Source organism: Pogona vitticeps, chromosome 3 (genome assembly GCF_051106095.1).
Source record: "Pogona vitticeps strain Pit_001003342236 chromosome 3, PviZW2.1, whole genome shotgun sequence".
Taxonomy (NCBI): Eukaryota; Metazoa; Chordata; class Lepidosauria; order Squamata; family Agamidae; genus Pogona; species Pogona vitticeps.
The window spans coordinates 52,244,159-52,266,894 of record NC_135785.1 but is presented as its reverse complement, the minus strand read 5'-3'; the positions used below and the strand labels follow the sequence as shown (position 1 = coordinate 52,266,894).

At 44.8% G+C, this 22,736-nt stretch overlaps 1 protein-coding gene across 3 annotated transcripts in view; it reads left to right on the top strand.

Annotated features, from left to right (window-relative positions):
* Positions 1–961: 961 nt before the first annotated feature.
* Positions 962–22,736, top strand: part of GOLGA7B (golgin A7 family member B) — a 54,552-nt gene continuing 32,777 nt past the window's right edge. For 2 of the 3 annotated variants that reach the window (XM_072995709.2, XM_072995708.2), the window contains exon 1: positions 1,127–14,879. In XM_072995709.2, the coding sequence (XP_072851810.1) occupies positions 14,808–14,879 (72 nt within the window). In that variant the 5' untranslated portion in view covers positions 1,127–14,807. Of the gene's footprint in view, positions 1,056–1,126; positions 14,880–22,736 lie in introns of those variants that run through there. The other variant, XM_020812057.3, reaches the window with a different exon arrangement.

The window sequence follows — 22,736 nt, the reverse complement described above, 5'->3', positions numbered from 1 at the left end:
GAGTTTCCTTCTTTCTGGAGATACTGAGGAGACCAAAACCCTAGAACTCAAGTCACATCACTCTGTAACTTGCTCACTCTTTTTTTTTTGCATCTTGTTTTCAGTATAGGATCCTATTTTGCCAGTCAGCAGCATCCCATTCCCTTGTGATTCAGAGCAGTATGGCAACCCAAAACTGCAATAGTTGCTACCATTCTGATTAGTACTTGGATCCCATTTGACCTACACCACACATACGCATGGGCACTTTTCTCAAGACCTACACAACTGCTGGGGTTTGTGGAAGGCTCATTACCAGACCATGGGGAACCTCCCCCCTCGAGATCTGACACTCCCCCACCTGCCATGCACCAAACGGCATGGTGGACCCAACTGCCATAAACCCAGCAACTCTTCCCCTCTCCTTGCTTCAGGCTTTTTAGTGTGCTTATGGTGTAAATGCACAATTGCACATAAAAGCACCTTCGCAATGAATCAGTGAGTCCTGGCAGTAGCTGGGAATGTATAGAGTTAGTTGCCCAGTCTTTAGAGCCAGCTGACATATAACTCTTCTAGCACTGCTCTCCCTAAGATTTTTTCCCCTTGCTTAGATATCCTGAGAAGCATAGCAATTCTCCAAAAATCTCAGTTGGTGCCCTGAGACTTGGCAGCTGTAATGGATTGGACTGGCTCTTCACAAGCTGTGCAGATGAGAGAATGTGAGCAGGTATCGTTGGCTTTTGTAAACAACATTTGCTAGAATGCCTTCTTCTAAATAATTGCAATGCAGGGACTACGGTAACCAGATTTTTTTTAAAAAAACAAACAAGAGTTTTAAAAATCCTAAATAAATGGTTCAAGAGGAAATTTTAGCAGGTGAAGCTTTTAATGCATGCTACACCCATGCTGCACCATACATCCCATGCTGAATTTTCCTCTTCCCCACAAGTATTAAAGGTACAGAGAGGTAGCTCCCCCCCCCCCCGTCTGATTATCCTACCAAGGACTTCTTCCTCATTGGCATTAGCTGCCATATATTGATGGAAGCAGAAGGACCTCTTTGCCTTACCCAGGAGGTACAGTACAGTCTTGTGTTACCTACATTCTGGTATTTTTCTTGGTTCATTGACTAGTTTGTAAAGACTTGCCCGAGTTACCTGCAAGTACTTCCTCTCTCCATTTCACAACCAGGCTCCAGCACAGGGTGTGGTCAGCTTGCTCTGAATTATTACATTGAAATAAAATGAAGGGAAAGTTTTGTTGCTATTTGTCATGGATCAGCCCTGGGCAAATTAACGCAGGCAACAAGCAGCTGTTATGGTTGGTCATTTCTGCACATGCTTCATCCAGAGAAGGAAGAGTTTAAGGAAAAGGGCCACTTAACTTTCCTTAGGGGTTAGTTGGTGGAAGAGCAGGGGTTAATCCTTAGTCTGGGAAGGGATAGGTAGCTAGCTATGTCTGGATCTTGGCTGGGAGGAGTGGATCGATTTCCCTGTGGGGTCTTTGTGTTTGCTTTTTTTGCTAAGAGACATCATTGCGAGACAAGATGACGCCTGCCTGCAAGAGTGGAGAGGGGGCCTTGGGGTACACAAGCTTAGAAGGGGAAATGGACAGAAAGATACCCAGTGACAGCAGGGGTGAAGGATGGGGGAAAGTCTGTTGATGATTGTAGATCACCTTGAAAAGCCTTTCCAACGAAGTCTACTTACTAGCTCAGAAATCCTGCACTTTCCCCGTTGGCATTGAACTCCTGGAAATGGAACTACTGTTGCAGCTTTTCTGCGTAGAGAGTGACGTTGAATGCTGTTTACTGTCTTGTGTCTTTTTATATGGTGGTGTTAATGAAGTGGAGGAGGACTTCATTTTGTCTCCCAGTCATGCTGGGTGCTGGATTTTGCTATTCTCCAGCTACCTCTCTCGAATCTGAAGATGTTGGTGTGGCTGTGAAGTTTGGGAAGTTCTAGAATACCCCAAAAGGGGACGTGGTGGTGCTGTGGGTTAAACCGCTGAAGCCTCTGTGCAGCAAGATCAGAAGACCTGCAGTCTTAAGATTGAATCCACGCGATGGAGTGAGCCCCCGTCGCTTGTTCCAGCTCCCGTCAACCTAGCGGTTCGAAAGCATGCAAAATGCAAAAATGCAAGTTAATAAATAGGTACCACCTCGGTGGGAAGGTAAACAGTGTTCCGTGTCTAGTCGCGCTGTCCATGTTACCATGGAAGATTGTCTTTGGACAAATGCTAGCTCTATGGGTTGGAAACGAAGATGAGCACCGATGCCTAGAGTCGGACATGACTGGACAAATTGTCAAGGGGAACCTTTACCTTTACCTAGAATACCCCAAGTTTTTTTGGGAGAATAATGACAGTTGTCCCCAAAAGTTTTCCAGACTCCAGTGGGAACATTTGGTTCATCATCTCTTTGGAAGACACAGGCAGCCACATTTCCACACATATGTGACAGGGTGGACACAAGGCAGATCTAAATCCTGCAAACAAATTCCTGTGCTGAGCATATGCTCAAAGGCATTGTTGTTCGACAGCTCGATGACCGGTTTCTCATGTCGCTGTTTTGCCCCTGGTTGTGGTTTGTGGGCTTCGGGATTCTAGTTAAAAATGAAATAGATCCCATAAGCCTAAGGACTTTCCACTCTTGATGGACAGTCTCTGTGTTAAGCAGCCCTTCGTGTATAAATATTTTGGCCTTTTGTTGACATGATCAGCATTTTCTCTGCATCCACATAAATTCCGAGTTCCTAGTCTCAAATGTGTGTGCAGGCAGCAACAGAATAGAAACTCAGTCTCTTTTCTCTTGGGACTTGCAGAACCAAAGTGGTTTTTATTGGCATTCTGGAACACTACCAATTTTATTTGCCTTCAGTGATTTCTTTACATATTACACACTGTTGTAAATGTCAACTAAAGCAACCAAAAGAAAGTTAGGGGGTCTTTTGCTTCCAGTTATTGCAGGACTCCAGCTTCCATCATCACAAGCCAGCACAGCCAACAATGGGAGTTGTAGTCAAATGTTCACAGGGCTACAGGTTCCCTAGCCTAAATGGTTGATTTAGGTAAAGGTAAAGGTTGACATTTAGTCCAGTCATGTCTGACTCTAGGGTGCGGTGCTCATCCCCGTTTCCAAGCCATAGAGCTAGCGTTTGTCCAAAGACAGTTTCCGTGGTCATGTGGCCAGCGCAACTAGACACGGAACACCGTTGTCTTCCCACTGAGGTGGTACCTATTTATCTACTTGCATTTTTAAATGCTTTCGAACTGCTAGGTTGGCAGGAGCTGGGACAAGCAACAGGAGCTCACTCCATTGCGTGGATTCGATCTCACGACTGCTGGTCTTCTGACCTTGCAGCACACAACCCGCAGTGCCACCACGTCCCTCAATGGTTGATTTATTGTTGACCAAATAATATTTTCTACAAATTGCTTGAAGCAACTTAGCTGAATTCAGTCTAGAGGTCCATGAGGTTCTTTTGGTACATTGTTTTCTACTCTTCTAGTAATTTTAGAATGCAGAGGGCTTTTCAGTTCTGATTTAATTCATCTTCTCATCCCCATGAGATCATTGCGACTCTTGTTCTGATGTTACAGTTGGGGAATTAAGACTGTAAATCTCATGGACCTTAGTGGGATTTACATCTGGAAGGAAAAGGGGAATAGAAATGCAACAAATAATAAATAAATGAAGTCTCATAACATGAACTGAATCATCTAATAAATTCATCACTAATCTCAGATTAACATCCAAGTTCCCCACTAACTCTATCACACAACATTCCACTTTGATCAACAGCATATGGGGAGCTGCAACATGCACAAATGCACCTGAACAAATCAGTGTGTTGGGAATGTGGGTTGAATGATTTCATGTGGAGCTTGGCATACAGTTAAGGAGTCATGCGATTGCTTTGTCATCCTTCCATCTTGCCATTCAAATTCACATTTACTGCACCACTTTCCAAGGAAACTGTAGATTGAGTTATGAGCATGGCAAGACACCATTTGTATTGCAGAGGCAAACAGCAATAGGCAAAGGGGCCTCTGGGCAGGTACCACAGCCAGGACAGGCAACAGGGTCCGATGGCAGCAAGTGAAAGATAAAAGACAGGCAATGTCCCAGAATGAGGGAAAGAGTAAGAGTTTAAAGTCAAACTGTGCATTACAGACAGCATGCTATTAGAAAAAGGAATTCTTAAAGGACTGAAAGCATGTGATTATCACAGCAGGAGCGGGACATTTTCACAACTCCCACAGTTTACAAATTAGCTTGTTTTGTGTTGCGATCTGGTCTTCTGGACGTAAATCCAACCATTGTTAAGTCTGACACAAAGGAGTGAGAGAATCATTTATCTGAAAATAAATCACTAGTATGATTTTAGCTAGAATGATGTATTACCTGTAATATATACTCTTAGTCAAGATCTGAGGAAGACAGGTGTTTCTCAAACTCTGGAACAACCTCTGAGGTTCCAACATTATTTAGTTGTGCATACATGAACAAATTCCTATTTATCTTATGTTACATTACTTCGCAAAGAGCGAGGAAAGCTTTGTTTATGGACAGGCTCATGTTTGAACAGGCAGCCTGCTGCCATTTGCACATTTTAGATCTCAGCTTCTGTTATCCATCATCACTGGACATACGGTTTTGGGATTCATCGTCCAAAACATCTAGAAACAAATCCCAAGCCATGGTAAGTATTTAAGGTAGGCACTGGCACCTTGGAAGACTTTCAAGGAATAAGATGTGTTACATTACTGGCTGAATAGGCTGCCATCACCTTGACCCTAGCAGTTGTATGTTTTGAAACTCAGTGCAGTTTTAAAGGCAGCCCTGTATATAACAGATGTGGCCCAAGTAGGCCTGTGAGTCACAACTAGTAGAGCCTGCTTTAGCTGGTGGAAGTGTGGGTTGATGATCGCCTCCTTTAATACACTGAAAAGTAATTTTTAATCCAAAGAATAGTGGTTGCTTGACTTTGTTTTCCCCAGTACTTCTGCATCAGAGCTTGAAAAAGTTTCATTTTTGCACTGGGACTTCCTGCAGCCTTTTGCCATTGTGGCTAATGGAGTTGATGGCTATGGTATTCTGGGAGATGAAGTCCAAAACGTAACTTTTCCAAGGGCTTTCTAGGCCCACACCTGACAGATAGACAATATGTTGAGCATTGTGGGCAGTTAAAATGGTGATGGTGGCTGTAGTATTTGCCTTCCACAGGACTTTTCTTAGCATTCCCACATAGTACTTAGAACTCTGCCGCTTCCAACTGCCTTTGCTCTTCACTCTGGTAAACGTGTGTGTGTGTGTGTGTGTGTGTGTGTGTGTGTGTGTGTGTGTGTGTGTGTGTGTGTGTGTGTGTGTGTTTGTGTGTCTGTGTCTGTGTCTGTGTCTGTGTCTGTGTCTGTGTGTGTGTGGCCAGCCTTGCTACATGGACTAATTGTGAAAAAATGGGGCGCTCCCAAATTGGAAAGTCCAATCTTTAAGGTAAATGTGGACTTACTAGAGCAGATCAGAACCTCGCCTCCTTAGACAAATATCCACCAATAGTCTCTTTTACATTATAGAGCCTGGTGAACAAGTGAAGGCTTTTGGGCAGGGGGAGAAGTACACTGACTGAATAATGGAAGGACAGAGCTGTCTTCCAAATTCAGGGTTGACAATACGTCAAGGTATGAAAGCCTGTATGTACAGAGTATTAAAATATTTAAGGGGGTATAGAAAAAGTAGACCTGAAAAATGACAGTATTTTTAAAACTGAGGCTTGAACAATAGTCTACTATAATAGATTCCATAACCATTAATCATATCTCCAGCTGAGCAAAATTACTACACCTTAACAATCTTTACAGCTGAACTGTTTATATTATACAGTAATTTATAAATATAGAGGTGGCATTGCTGGTTTTATAATTTGCATTAAAAATTAGGATATGTTGACTTTCCAGGTTTCTGGGGTCTAGATTTTTTCTGTTATTGGCCTTTGCTCCTCCAAGACTTGTAAAATTTTAGTCACAGCAATACCGTAGTGGCAGCCTGCCAGATGTTAAGTTACAAAATTCTGGAGTTACAGTAGGTGCAACAACTACGATTCCCATTCATTTTTTTTCTTGGAGCTCAAGACTTCTGAATCTCCAGGCCCCTGGAGAAGGATTGTTTACAGATGAGGGGGAGGTGTGGACGACTAAAATAATTATAAATATTGTAGAGGGAAATAGAAAACACACAGAGGCATTCAGGAATTTATCACATCATTTCAAAAACATGCTACTTTGAGCACCAGACATCATAGAGCAACAATCATGTAACAGTGCAGCAGCTTTATTTCCAGATACCAACTACTGTACAATAATCATGGATTACCCTCCATAGATTGAAATTGATCTGGCTGGGTGAGCAGAGTAATTTTTGGTGCATATTTTTAATATGCATGAAGGCTGAAAATTACAATACTTTTAATTTTTAATGATGTGTTTTATAGAAACATTCACTGTATTTTGTTTTTCACTCTGCCTTTCTAGTCTATAAGCTCTTGCATTTTTAGAAAGTAAGCTCCTGAAATTTTAAAACATAATTATAACATGATTTAGTTTCTGCCTATAACTTTTGTTTTGAATATATCTTAGTTTGCAATTTCAAGAATTTTGGATAGCAATCACATCTGGATGGGAGGATAAAGGATGCAAAAGATGAGATGTCCTTTCCACTGCAATTTTCTTCAAGGAAGCTAACAGAAATCTTCAAGGTAGCAGCTGAATCTTTTTTTTAACTCTGGTAAGAGGAAAGAATCCTCCATTGCACAGGAAGACAATGAGCTAAATTAGGGGTTGCAGAGCAGGCCACCTGGCACAAAGAGCAATCTTCTAACAGAAAAGATGACTGAGGCAGGGGCTCCGGAAGAACAAATGGGGAAACACCACTTCCACTCCCCGCCCCAGCATCTGATATCTGAGGTAACCATCTCACTTTTCTTAATGGTAGAACTGGCCCTGGGTAAGTGAGCATACAAAGGCTGCAAATTCTAAGTAAACTCCTTGGAATAGTTCTCTCCCACAAAAGTGAAACTGGGTGGAAAGTGATGAATGTTCATGTTATATGCCAGAACATGAATTACACCTGTTTTATTTTTATATACATAGTTAACAATATTCTCTACTGCTTTAATAAGAGCAGTGTATTAAAATGAAAAATGTGATTATTCCACCCCACTCAGCACCCCTCAGGCTCAGCTCTGGCCTTCCCTTTAATAAGGACACTCCTTGACAATCTGGAGAGAGTTCAGAGAAAAAGTGAGTGGGGAAAGATGACTGGCTTGGAATGCAAGACCTATGAGGTAAAACAAAAGAACCGGGCCAAATCACCACTAAAGAGCAAGTGAAGGGAAGGCGAACAGCCGATGATTGTTTCCAAATAGATCAGAGGTTGCTTTGAGCAGGATGATAATTTTAAGGACACAGAACTTAGGAATGTGAAGGGAATGAATTCTGGAGAAAGAGACAAATATCTAATTTAAATGAAGTCGTTTGTAATGGGCAGGAAGGTGCTGCCTTAGTTTTATGCTGGGAAAATCGGCAAGTCAGGGATTGGGGGCAGGCACTGGTTTTCATATGCCCCATTTGTTTTCCTAGCTGGATGCTTTTAATTTTAGCAGCTATGCACAAGACAAAATTCAACAGGAAGAACCTTACCTGCATTTCCATGCAGCACCTGTTGACCTACTGCCTGGCTTGGACAGCTCAACAGATGGGGATCATGCCAGAATGCACAGTGGCAACCCTACCTTCATGTTAGGGGACTTGTCGTGGCACCGTGTGTCTATTTCTAGTTTCCCCTACCCCTTTGTAGACACTGTGTCTAAGCTGTTCCCCCCCACCCACCCAAGCGAGCCTCGTTAGTGCTGATCTGTTCGCTGTCTATCAAAGCTCAGTCATGCCTAGAGTGGCAGCAATTACTGTCTCCTCAGAGAACTCTAGCAAACACAGCACATGTGCCTCTGGCTCAGCCATCCCCAAGATGCCAAATTAATATTACTGGCTGTGAACAGTAGGGGCAAATGTGTCTGCTTTCTCCTGTGGGGTGGAGGAGTGGAGGGTGGGTCATGACAGCCTCTGGGTCCTTCGTCCACAGCATTGTTTTAACTTGCAGTGGGGAAGGGGTTTTCTCTGCTACCATCTCCCCACTGATACGGCTTTCCCTCTTGCATAATGAGCAGAGATATGGCCACTTTTTCTGAGTTTTGTGGCTGAGAAAGAAGAACAAGCTCTGAGATGCAGCAACCACCAGTCTCTAGTTGAGGACAAAACCTTTGTGCTAACCTTCATTTGGAAGGAATCAACACACTCCCCGCTTTCTTACCATCATCACATCTAGGAAACATGGAGAGGCCATCACTGTGGCAAATCTGTCACATTGGCCTTGTTTATTAGCTAGCTTTATAAATGTGTGTCTTGCCTTTCCGCTAATGAATGCAAGGAAGCAAAGTGTGCTGAATAGGAGTGGTTGACTATATTCTGTGAAAAAAGGGGTGGCATGAATGGTTTAGGGCTGCAAGAAGGGAGCGTTCGAAACAGAATAGGTAAAAGGTTGCTAGGTCAGGTTCCTCAATGCTCCCTCTCTTTGAGAAGAACATGTTCTGTATTTTCCCAAGAAAGTAATGTAGTGCCCTCTAGTGGCATATGGAGACTATGGGGCATCACTGACTGAAAGCAAGGGCCCTTTCGTTTCCACAGAGCTGCTATCCTGCTTCTAATGGAATGGCACCCTATTTCCTCATACCTGTGCTAATTCTGCACAGGTTTTGGTGGTTGAGCACCCTTTGCAGTATTCCAGTCTAGGTTTTGTTGCTGATCCAAAGTATCCTTGCTATGTCTCCTAGGACAAAATGGAAACACAGGCTGATATACGTAGGGTTTTTGCAAAGACAGAACATGTTCTTCTCAAAGAGAGGGAGCATTGAGGGACCTGACCTAGCTTGTTGTTGGTTTTTCAGGCTGTTTGGCCATGTTCTGGACATTTTTCTTCCTAACGTTTCGCCAGTCTCTGTGGCCAGCATCTTCAGAGGACAGGAACTAGAACTCTCTCTGTGGCACTCATCCTCTGCCTCGTGGCACAGTGGTTAAACTGCTGTACTGCAGCCAAAACTGTGCTCACGACCCGGGGTTCAATCCCAGGTAGCCGGCTCAAGGTTGACTCAGCCTTTTATCCTTCTGAGGTCAGTAAAATGAGTACTGAGCTTGCTGGGGCGGGCAATGTGTAGCCTGCCTGATTCACTTGTAAACCGCCCAGAGAGTGCTTGAAGCACTATGCGGCGGTATATAAGCAGCACACTTTATTTTGATTTTGTGTTCTGATATCTGATAATCTTAGAACTGTGGAGATGGAAGGGACCCTATAGATCACCAAGTCCAGCACCCATCAAGCAGGCACGTTGGGGTATCGAACTCTCTACTTCTGGCTCTGCAACCAGATACCTAAACCACTGAGCTATCCACTGCAATGGGATGAGGCCAAGAGATACTGTATACAGGAATAACTTTTCCCTTGTTGTTTTTTGGGAAGCATCCCTCTCCCTTCTCCCTTCTGTTCCATGGAGGCACATTTATTCTGGGCCAAAAATGTCTCTACATATAAATTCTCTAAAATTCTGTGAGTTCAGTTCCGGTTGTGGGAAAGCATGTATAAGACGCCATCCTGGTTATATGAAGGGATGTGCCCTGAGTTCCACCATTGAACTTGGGGAATGGAAGAATATGCCTGGAGCTCCCACACTCTCTTTGATTTTATCCATGTCCCCGTGATTCCCATCATTAGCACAGACAGCGACTGAGCCACTGGAAACTCTTAAGACCATGTAGCTACTTTTCTGATCAGGGGATTATGAATGGCTGAGCAGGATAGGCTCCCAGCCAGCTGGCCTGCTTTCCCTGTCTTTCAAGACACCTTCATTACTGCATTCTCGGATCTCCCACCAGTGCATTGAACATCAGCCTCACTGACCTTTAGGAAGGGAAATATACTTGCCTTTAGCTCTGGCTGTTTGGTTTCTCATACAAAGGTAACCTGCATCATAGCTCCACTCTAAATCTGGTGTTGCTGAATGCCAGGTCTGTATCCAACAAATCCCAGATTATCCAAGATCTTATCCTGGAGGAGGATGCAGACCTGGAATGCATAACTGAGACTTGGATGGGTGGAGAAGGGGCCGTTCCCTTGACCCTTGTCTGCTCTCCAGGTTATGCAGCCCAACACCAGGGTAAACTGGAGGGGTGGGGTGGGGAGTAGCCATTGTCTATAAAAACACTCTAGAGGTTGTTAGGTGCTCCGCAGTGGTGATACCAGGTCTTGAGGCCCTCCACATGTCGATTGGGGCCAGGGATGGAATTGGGATCTTGCTGGGTTACCGCACTCTCCGCGACCCAGCCATGTCCTTACCAGAGCTGGTGGACTTCATCTTTGCAGCACTGTTGGAATCTCCAAGGCTTTTGATCTTGGGTGACTTCAACATCCATGTGGAGGCAGAGGTTTCCGGTCTGGCTCTTGAGTTCTTGGAAACCATGGCTTCCTTGGACATGTCCCAACATGTGAACAGCCCCATCCATGTGCGCGGTCACATGTTAGACCTGGTGTTTTCCACCAATTGGAGTGAGTGTGGTCTGATGGTGACTAACCTTGTGTTGGTCCCCTTGTCATGGTTGGATCAATGCCTAATTAAATGCAACCTCTCAGTGGCTCTCCCTCTCTGCAGGGAGCAAGGACCTATTTTAATGGTCCGCCCTCAAAGGTGATCCTGTAGGATTCCAGGACTCCATGAGAGGGATTCTGGCTGATCTGACTGGCGCTCCTGTCGAGGCTCTGGTTGATGGCTGGCTTGCCACTGCTACCAGGGCTGTTGACATGATCGCTCCTAAATGCCCTCTCCATTGCAGAGTTCGTTCAGCACCCTGGTTTAACCAGCAGCTGTGAACAATGAAGCAAAGTAGGAGAAGGCTAGAGTGCAAGTGGAAACGTAATCCGATGGATTATAATCGTAAAGCTGTCAGGATCACGACTAACCTTTACCTTACTAGGGTGGGGGCTGCCAGATGGAACTTTTCCATATAGTCCGCGATCTATCCGGAATTGGTCTAAGTGATAGGCCTCCTACTAGTATTTCACCTGACCAATTTGCAGCATTTTAAAAATCTAAAGTGGAGGACATCTGCCAGGAGCTTTCTCCTTTTTTGAACACAGCAGATCGAGCATAGATGTCTAGTGCTCCGCCTTGCCTAGTGAGACTCGATCTCTTTCAGCCTGTGACGCTAGATATGGTAGACAAAGCACCTGACTGCTGTCGTGCCATCACCTCCTCCCTTGAACCTTGCCTGGCCTGGCTAATCAAAGCAGCCAGGCCTATAGCAACTGAATGGGCCACAGCAATAATTAATGGGTCTTTCCAAGAAGACACTCATTAGGCCCATTAGGAAGAAACCAGGTTTGGCGGCGGGCAACATTGGCAATTATAGGCCCATCGCCAATGTTTCTTTCCTCAGCAAAGTGGTGGAGAGGGTGGTGGCTGATCAGCTCCAGGCCCTTCTGGATAAAACCAGTGCCCTGGATCCATTTCAGTCCGGCTTCAGGCCATGCCATGGTATGGAAATGGCATTGGTTGCCCTGTTTGATGACCTATCGAGGGAGGCCGACAGGTCTCTGTTGGTCCTTCTCGGTATCTCAGCAGCTTTCGATACCATCAACCATGGTATCCTCCTGGGGAGGCTCTCCGAGCTTGGAATTGTTGGTCTGGCACCTGTCTGGCTCTGATCCTTCTTGGAGGACCGTCCCCAGAGAGTACAGCTTGGTGAGAATGTATCAGCTCTGTGGAATCTTAATTGTGGGGTCCCGCAGGGCTCGATTATCTCTCCAATGCTGTTTAATATCTACATGAGGCCACTGGATCAGGTCATCAGGGGGTGTGGGGCTTCGTGTCATCTGTACGCTGATGACACCCAGCTCTACATCTCCTTTTCTCCTTCAACAGTGGATGCCGTTTCATCCCTTCAGCACTGTCTGGAAGCCATACTGGGGTGGATGCAGGTGAATGGTCTGAGGCTGAACCCGGACAAGATGGAGGTCCTGAGGGTGGATGACCCTGATGTCAGTGGTTTGGGGAACTCTCTTTTCAGGGTGTGTGTGACTCTCACCGCAAAGAATTCGGCTTGCAATCTAGGGGTCCATTTTGACCTGGCGCTCACCATGGAGACCCAGGTAGCATCAGTGGTCCATACTGCCTATTTTCATCTTTGGCAGATTGCCCAACTGCATCCCTATCTTGATGTGGGGGCTCTCACTACTCTGGTCCATTTATTTATTTATTTAACTTATATGTCGCCCACTCTACCCAAAGGTTTCTGGACAGCTTGCAACAACTAAAATACATTTAAAATATATACTCCTAAAATTGCCATCAGTACCCACAGTTGATATTATTTCAATTAATAGCCTTCTGGAACAGGAAGGTTTTGACCTGGTGCCGAATTGTCATCAGCGTTGATGCCAGACGAATCTCAATTGGGATGGCGTTGCATAGTCTGGGGGCAGCTACCAAAAAGGCCCTTTGTCTACAAGCCATCCCTCTCACCTCCTTGCTCTTTCAAAAGGGCCCCCTGGTTAGATCTTAACTGCCAGGTAGGTTCATATCGAAGGAGGCGTTCTTTCAGGTAACCAGGGCCTAAGCCGTTTAGGGCTTTATATGTTAAAGCAAGCACTTTGAATTGGGCCCAGGCAGCAACTGGTAGCCAATGTAATTTAAACAGAATTGGCTTGATATGTCCCCCAGCGGCCCCACCACTCATCAGCTGTGCAGCTCAATTTTGGACCAGTTGCAGTTGATGGACGATTTTCAAAGGCAGCCCCATGCAAAGCACATTGCAGTAATCTATACGAGATGCTACCAGTGCGTGTGTAACTGTCATGAGACTCCGCTTGTCCAGGTAGGGCCATAGCTAGTATAATTTCCACAGCTGAAGGAAGGCGCCCCTGGCCACCGAGTCCACCTGGGCTTCCAGAGTTAGACTGGGGTCCAGGAGCACACCCAGGCTGCAGACCCTGTCCCTTAGCGCAGGGAAATGGCCCTCCAGCCTGTCCGGTGAAGCACCCACTAACAACACTTCCATCTTGTCTGGACTGAGTTTCAATTTATTAACCCTCATCCAGTCCATTATCAGGTCCAGACACGAGTTCAGCAGAGAAACCGCCTCACATGGATTGAGAGGTAAGAGCTGAGTGTCGTCCGCATATTGCTGACTCCTCAGCCCAGTCCTCCTGATGACCTCTCCCAGCAGTTCCATGTAGATGTTAAACAGCCTGGGGGACAGTATCGAGCCCTGAGGAACCCCATGTCATAAATGCCATGGGGCAGAGCAACTGTCCCCCAGCACCACCCTCTGGACATGGTCAGCTAGGAAGGAATGGAACCACTATAAAGCGGTGCCCCCAACTCCCAACCCAGCCAGCCAGCCTATCCAGAAGGACACTATGGTCAATGGTGTCGAAAGCCGCTGGTCCATGCGCTTGTAGTCTCGAGATTAGACTACTGCAATGCACTCTATGTGGGGCTACCTTTGAGACTGATGCGGAAGCTTCAAATGGTGCAGAATGTGGCAGCCAGGCTTCTTACTGGGGTGAGAAAACACCAACATATCTCCCCTACTCTGGCTGCCCTGCATTGGCTGCCCATTCATTTGCATTTATTTCAAAGTACTAATGATGACATAGAAAGTCCTAAACGGTTTAGGACCTCAATATCTGGCAGAATGCCTCCTCCCACCTAGATCTACCCGAATCACTTGCTTTATTAAAGATGGGCGGCTGAGGGGCCTAACACCGAGAGAGGCCCAAAGAGAAAGAACATGAAAATGGGCCTTCTCGGCAGCGGCCCCTCACCTCTGGAACAATCTCCCCTGCTCAAAAAAAAAATTTGTCTGGCTCCCTCGCTGGGTGTTTTTGAGAGCCAACTCAAGACCTGGCTCTTTAGGCAGGCCTTTCCTCCTGTCAATACTTAATTTATTGTTATCCTTTTGGTTTAAATGTTGTTGTTTATTTTATTTTATTATTCTTGCTTGTTGTTAGCCGCCCAGAGTAGACCTCGGTCTAGGTGGGCGGGATATAAATTAAATAAATAATTAATTAAAAAAGTAAAAACATAGCTCTGCTTCCCCCTCTTCTGAATCCACTTGTATCCACCATGCCTCCGTGGCCATGCTATCTGGGGATTGTGGTCCAAAAGAGTAACCTTTCCATGGTAGGCTTTGCTTCTTGCAAAACATCTGTTTTAGAGCGTTGTTTGACTTTTTAAGCCTCATGTTGCAATCCCATGCCTGGGTTCTTGTTTTGCTACTTAGTTCTGCTTCTCACTTATTACAGACATTGCACTTGCAAGTTGTTCCTGAAAGCATCTTGTCACACTGCTTCCAGGTTCCACATAGTGCAAGGCTTGGCGAAGTTACTTTTGGGAGTGACATCATCCTGCAGGCAGTCCAACCAAGTAACTTCTCTGAGCTCTGTACGTGAATGAATTCTAATCCCTGAAGGTGGAGGTTTTGATCCAAACCCAGAGCACTTCATATGCCTGGGCCATGGCACTTGCTTGCCTTCTTTGCCTGTCCCATTCTATCTGAGCTCCAACTGAATGATGAATTCTGGCATTGCAGCAGGGAAGCAGATCTGGAGGAGACCGACTGTCAGTCTAGCTAGTGGCTGACTGTAGTGAGCACCTGTGCCTGTCAATGACATGCTGGGTTGAGCAGTGAGAAAGCTAGGCAGAGGGGCTGTGGTTAATTGCAGGTCAATGGGGGCTGGAAGCTCATCTGAATGCACTGTGAGATCCACCACCAGCACCGAGACAACCCTTGTGTCACAGGTACTGCAACTACCTCCCTCCTCTTCCCTTATTACCTCTGTTGGGGTCTTATTCCACAGAAAAGCTTCTTGAAAACCCAGTGTTGGTATATAGCTCCCTCCTTTTGGAGGGCCAATGCTTCAGGATTGAAATTATTCAGGAGCTAGACCCCCCCTCCCACCAGCTCCTCCCTGGACCATCAGCCTCTGTTTTGCCCTCTCTGCTCACTCCTAGACAAATGGTCAGCTTTGGGTGGATAGTCTTCTGGTCTGTTCTGCTCCCCTGTGCCTGCTCCATAGGCTCTGATCCCTTCATGTCCTTGTCATTTGTTCTCTGTTGTGTTTAGATTTATGGAGGCTCTTGGTTACGACTCGCTGCTCCAGCGTGCCAGAAGCCGCCGCAGCAGAAAGGTCTGTCAGGGGAGGAGTAGTGGGGGGGGGGGGGAGAGTTCAGCTGGGACTCTGCAGAAATCCCTTTGCTCAGGCAGGGGGAACTCTCTGAGCTCCAACTGAATGGTGGAGGGTGTACTGTAATAGGAGAGGCAGGGGGAAGGAACAGAACAAGGGGCAAAGAAGTGGGAAAGAGTTGTGCTGCAACGTAATTACTGGCGTATGTGTATGGGGAGAGGTTCAAATCTGCCATTAAGGCTATGGACTTTCTTTAGTGACAGGGAACGGCTTTTTCAAAGAGGTTGTGAAGGTGAGTGGCATGTCTGAGGCAATCTCTGTGAGGTGAGCAAGGGGGCATAATCTTAAACTGAGCTAAATGTTCCTCAGAAGGGCCCTGTTACTTCTGTGTATCCACATGCACGACCTGGTGTGCCCACATTTCTCTCCTCACCTTCATGGCACACACTCACCCTCTCACACACACCCGCAATCTTGTCTTCCCTAAAGTTCTGGAATGTCTCCTTGGCCAAGACTCAGCTTGACTTTGGGGGAGCAAAATGCAGCTGGAGGCCACCCAGCTTGTTGCCATGCCTGGCTGCTGCACCTCATGTTTTCCCTACTAATAAATCCTTGCTGGCTCTGGTCAAGGGACTGCAGAGAGGCTTGGAGCCTGCGTACTGCATTCGCTTCTTCTCCACCTTGGACCGAGCCGGAGTCCCTTGCCTGGAATGAGGTGAGGCAACACAGCGCTGCAGGCTTTGGGTAAAGGAGATCTTCCCATGCCTTTTAGGATATCAGCCATTCGGATGCCTCCCCTTCTCCTGCTGCATACATAATGTGCTGCCTGTCAGCTAGCCGGGTCTAGCTAACAAGGAGAGCATGAACAGAAAGCTTTTCATGCAGAAGAAAATTCCAGAAAGGATGCTGGATGGATTGACAACACCAGATGCCAGCAAGCCCCTCTAAGGTATCCTTTTGGGGATTAGGGCTCTTGCTAAAACTAGGTCCCCGGCAGCACTGTGACTAGCTCCCTGTGGGAATGGAGAGAGCTTCAGAACAGTGCCGAGATGCTAGTGGCAGCAGCTGCCTGCTCTTTTGCTGTAGCTGCAACACAGGCCACACTGGGTAGAACTCAGAACCTGGCTCAGCTTAGCACAGAACTGGCGCAAACCATTTCATAGAGGACTGGGTATTGGATAGGAGAGCTTCTGGGTGACATATCAGTTGCCTAAATTTTGATTTGAACTAGAAGCCACCCCTGTGATAGAAAAACATGACTGATGAAAACCTCCTCTTGTTAGTTTCCCCCACCCAGTCCTCTGTTCCAGGGAAGGGCAAAATATGGCCCCTCAGATGTTGCTGAGCTGCAATTCTTCGCAATACCAGCTGGCATACCCAGTTGATTAAGGCTGACCAAGATGTCAAAAGGGTTTGGAAACCCAGGCCTATTAACAATGGTTGAGGGGGCCAGATGTACTTAACTGGGAAAAGAGAAGGCTGAGAGATGATCTGCTAGCCATATCTGAAGAACGGACCTATGGATGACAGACTGAGCTTGCTTTCTTCTGCTCCCGAGCCAACAGATTAATTTTACAAAAACTCAAAATAAACTTTAGGAAGCACTTTCTTATAGTAAGAGCTGTTTGATAATGAAACCAACTGATTGAGGCCCTGGTGGACTCTTTACTGGAGGTTTTAAAAGACAGGTTTGATGGCCATCTGGCAGGCATTATTTAACTGTGGATCTCCTGCATTAGCAGGAAGTTTGACTCAGTGATTCTTGGCATACCTTGAGTTCTACTGTTCTATGTACACATATAGAAATATTCACCACTGCAGTTTAGTTAATTAGTCAATGTGGGCACTACTGCAGCTTGCAGTTCTTTATAGTTCACTCCTAGCTCTGAGCACTATTATGTATTAAGATAAATGCCTGATTATCTTGCTTAATTTATGACTAATATCTTGTAACATTCTTATAAGAAGAGCTCTATCAGACTAGACTATGGTTTGTGTAGTCCCTATAGTGTTTCTGACTTCAGCTGGCTACATATTTTCAGGAAGCCATCCTGCTTGGTGATACTCATTCAATTGATGCATCTTATCTCTACCCTTTTAGTCATCACCACACCTGGTGACTGAGGCTTTCACAGATGAAATGGATGGAGTCTTTTTTGTACCACATGTAAGGACACGTGCCAGCAAAGCATCATAGGTTACTGTGTGGAAACTTACAGCTACGAGAATCTCCTAAGAGAGCAAAACTAGCATTGTTGTGGTTCATGAAATCTGTGACCTTCCAGATATTGTTGGGCTGCAACTCCTCTAATCCCTTGCAAATAGCTATGCTATTTAGGGCTGATGGGAGCTGAAAGACCTCATGTTGGTTGTCCCTGGGATAGGGACATTTGTGAAAGAAGTAAAATTGTAGGCAACAGCATGGTCACTGTTGACTTCTAGTAGGCCTCCAAGCTCTCCCAGGACTGCATGGAGATTTCTCTCTCTGAGCAGACTGTGTTCCTCTTCAAATAATTTCTTGGTGGTTCCTTATGAATTCCTCCACCTGGTAAATGTTTGTGTCGTTCACATCCCTGCCGTGGGTTTGACAGTACTGTGCCCAGTAGCACTTCCTGGTTCTGCTTCCATTAGTTTTCTTCATGAAGACGACCCATTCTAAACCAAGTAGAAAACTAGTGCTTCCAAAGGTAATGTCTGTCCTTATGTTGATCTATAATGAGAAATGACAGTATCTACACCTTTCTCCCCTCCACCTCTGAATGAAAAATGCTTGTTGCCCCATGTCTCCATGGAGGATGTCAAATTCAGGTGTGGGGAGAGGACATGAAACCTGCTTTAGATTAGCCTCCAAAGGTCATGCATTTGAACATATCTGCCACTCACAAAGAAGCTGGTCTCTAGAGATGCCATTTCCACACACAGCTGTTGCCTTTTTGGAAAGGTCAAGGTTTATCTCCAGGTGCTTCTGCTGTCTTCTGGCGTAGCTGTTGTGTTGTTCTCCTTTCAAATGGTCCAATCAGAGCTAGTCCCTCTTTTCCTTGCTTTTGGAGTACCGCGACTAGGCTCCTCGCCAAACGGCTTGTTCTATCTCTGCCACTTTGAAGAGGGCTTGAGCAGGCAGTCGATGACAGCCCGGCCACAATGGGTTTAATGAACTGGGACGGCAGCTGCAGGTGGTGATGAAAGCTAAAGGGAACGAAAGCTTACATGTGAGCAGTGTGAGGATGCCACACGGTCCCTCTCAGACACAAGGCTCAGCAGAAGGCGAAACTATGGTGAGCCTGGGCGACAATGTGGAATATGGCAAAGTTTGAGCAATGTGTGGTCCCCCAGATATCATTGAACCACAGTCTGTTTTAGCTCTAACCAGCATGGCTGATGGCAAGAGAAAATGGGGATTGCAGTCTAACGACAGAGGAAAACTTAAGATAAGGAAGCTCACAAAATTTTAGAGACAGCCATCACCATTTTTTGCCTTCTCACATTACATGTCATAATTTATATTCCCCAGTCCTGTTTTATCATAGTTGTACTTCTGCTGTACTGGAACCAGGCAAATAAAACACATTTCAAATGAGCATTGTACGAAGAGCTTCGTGGCACAGTGGTTAAACCACTGTACTGCAGCCAAAACTGTGCTCACGAACTGGGGTTCAATCCCAGGTGGCCGGCTCAAGGTTGACTCAGCCTTCTACCCTTCCGAGGTTGGTAAAATGAGTACCCAGCTTGCTGGGGGAGGGGCAATGTGTAGCCTGCATAATTAATTTGTAAACCGCTCAGAGAGTGCTTGAAGCACTATGGGGCAGTATATAAGCACCACACTTTGCTTTGCTTTTCATTTCCAGCTGGGCTGGGAATCCTATGGCCCTCTGAAGTTACTGGACAACCATTCCCAGCAGCCTCCAGCCAGCTTGGCCAATGAAGAAGACTGATTGGAACATCTGGAGACAGCAACATCTGGAGGGTTATAAGCTTCTGATTCTTGATCTACAACAATGGTTTCCAAACTTGGGTCCCCAACATCTGTCCAAGAACAGAACATCTGTTCTTGGACTGAAAATCCCAGAAGCCTTCCCCACTAGTTGTGCTGGCCAGGATTTCTGGGAGTTGTAGTCCAAGAACATCTGGGGACCCAAGGTTAGGAAGCACTGATCTACAGAGAACAGAAGAAGGATGGATGACCTGTCTTGTGGAGGAAATAAAGAGGATGACTGGAAACAAATATTAGAGATAGTCCATGATTATACCAGAAAGCATGTGTAGAGAGGTGGTTGAGGCAGTTTTTCTGTGTTTGTGAATTCAAACTTCAAAGCAATCTCATGTTTTAAGTCAAGACCAATAACCAAAACAGCAAGCTCATTTGCATAATCTGAGAGAACCTCCTGCTGGAATGTTCAGGTATCTTTTATTAGATAATAATTTTTTCTTGTTGTCATGGGCAATCTGAAACATCTACTTCTGACCTTGATCTCAGGTATTAAGAGTATACTACTTCAATCCACAGGATAAATTTTTAAAATCCTCATCATCCCCACTATGTTTCAGGTTTACAGTTTCATGTCTATTTTGCATACAGTTGATTGACATGTCAGAAATGCTTCCCCATGTCGAAATATCCTACTCACAGAAAACTAGTCTATCATACTGTAGAAAAGAAAAAAATAATCTTCACAATACTTTGTATTCTAAGCCTGGGGATTCTGCTTCTTGCCTGCAGGAATGTTCAGTCATGTAAGCTTTCATCCGCAATATGAAGTGCAGGGGTGGATAAAGGGCGGCCCTCCCAATGGCGTTGTACTGCAACTCCCAGCATTCCCTGCCCTTGGCTATGGCAGCTAATGCCGATGGGACTTGCAGTTCATAATACCTAGAAAGCAACATTTCGCCCATCTGTAATAAGAGTGGCTCAACTAAGGTCCCAATTATCCATTGTGTAAGACAGATGCATTGCACACACACACACACACACACACACACACACACAGAGAGAGAGAGAGAGAGGGGGGGGGGAAACAAACCTGACTGTTGTATTCTGGAAACAGAAGTGAAAAAAGGAACTTTCCCAAGCTCTCAAGAAAAAAAGTTTGGAGAGAGTGTTTAATTTTTCTGATTCCTCTTCAAAAGAAATAGTAGCTTTTCCCGACATAAACCTGGAGGTGTTGATGTGGTGATATAAGACGGAGATAATTCATTGAATGGGAATTTTATTTAGGGCAGGGTTTGTGTGAGAATTAAATTCTTTATTTAATTTGTACCTCCACCATAGATTATTATTATTATTATTATTATTATTTATTGAATTTATATCCCGCCTATCTGGACTATAAGTAGTTTCTCTCCAATTAAATTGCTGCAAATAAAGAATACAGTAACTGCTGATATGGGAAGGAAGTGCAAATTAACTGAAGAATTTATTTGGAGCGATTCACATGGGAAATTAACTGGTTTGCCTTCTGTGAAATTCAAATAAATTCTAGTAATTATTTCAAAATTAGCATTTATGCATATAAATTAGCATTCTTCAGCTTTGACCACCCCCCTTCCACCAAATATAGGCATACCTACATCCCTGGATCTGTGCCCTGAATTCTCTATGCATGTAGCAAATCTACTGTTTAAATAATAAAGAACTTTGATTCCAGAAGGACAGGCATGCCCTCCATGCGGTGACAGGTTATCATATAACAGGCAGTTTATATGAATCTCTAACTCTTTGCACAAGGGTTAAAATTCCCTTTCTTTTGCTTTGACACCTGATATGGATGCTTTGGCAAGAGTAAGTCGAGTAGAGACACCTGGGAAAAAGCACCATCTGCCAGGTGTTGTTAAAGCCAATTTACTGGGTGCAGGGGGGGAAACAGTCCTGGCAGAAAATCATAGTTATTCGTGAAAGCAACAATCCTGTTTCTTTCTAGACTAACAACCTGTTATGTTTTAAATTCAGACATTTTCATACATTTTTTAAAATCTCATTGTAGATATACCTCTTTTTCACTGTACTCTGGCAAGTACTACCTAATCCACATTTTCCCAAATCATGTATGAAATAACAATACATCTGGGTGCTGCTGGACATGTGACTCTATAGATGTTGGTGGATGACAGTGCCCATCATCCCTCTTCATTGGCATGTTGGCTGGCACTGAGAGAAGTGGAGTCCAATAGCATCCACAGGATGGCTGGTTCCCCCACTCCAGGTTATACAATCACCATATGTTACATAGAATGTGCATCGAATATAGGTGCTAGTCCCCCTCTATTCAGCACTGGTTAGGCCTCACCTTGAGTATTGTGTCCAGTTCTGGATACCACACTTCAAGAAGGATGCTAACAAATTGGAACAAGTTCAGAGGAGGGCGACAAGGATGATCAGGGGGCTGGAAAACAAGCCTTATGAGGAAAGGCTGAAAGAATTGGGCATGTTTAGCCTTGAGAAAAGACTGAGGGGTGATACGATAGCACTTTTCTAATTTTTGAAAGGCTGTCATACAGAGGAGGGGCGAGATCTGTTCTTGATCATCCCTGAGTGCAGGACACACAACAATGGGCTCAATTTAAAGGAAGCCAGATTTTGGATGAATATCAGGAAAAACTTCCTAACTGTTAGAGCAGTATGACAATGGAACCAGTTACCTTGGGAGTTGGGGAGTGCTCCAACACTGGAAGCATTCAAGAAAAACTTAGATAATCACCTGGCAAACATGCTTTGATTGTATTCCTGCAATGAGCAGGGGGCTGGACTTGATGGCCTTGTAGGCCCCTTCTTTTCTATGATTCTATGCATATGTCATGCTGTTACCTGCATAGAAGCAGAGCTTGGAATGTGGAATTTTAAAAGGAATTTGTTTCTCAGAGTTGGGTATTCCATATTTTTGTCGCTGCTGAGATTGTACAAATAATTTTAATGAGAAAATGTACTTGATCCTCAAACGCTCACATTAAATATAGCAGTTAGTCTTTAAGATGCCACAGTGTTTTGTCCTTTTTTTGTTTTGTTTTGTTTATGTTTTGTCTGATTAGCATGGCTAGTTCATTAAAAACTCAGTCGAAAACTACTGACATTTTGTGCTCTATTGACATACTGTATTGCATTGGTGTTTCCAGAAGGCCAATAAATAAATAAATAAATAAATAAATAAATAAATAAATAAATAAATAAATAAATAAATAAATACAGGGTTATACTCTCTGGTGGCCAATTCTGATATTGCACCTGGGAGAAATTCATACAAATGCAAAAGATAAAACCAGAGAATACTCCCTTGCCACTTAGGACTGACAAGAGAAGAGCATAAAACCTACCTATCAAAATGCTTGAAAGTAACTAGGTTTTACTCCTTGCATCTAAACAATTCATATATTATTTAGTACCTAAAAAGTAACTTTAACTACTACTTACATGACTTGTTACCCAAGAAATAAAGTTACAGACCACTATATTGCTTATAACTAGTTATTTCGATGCTCAATG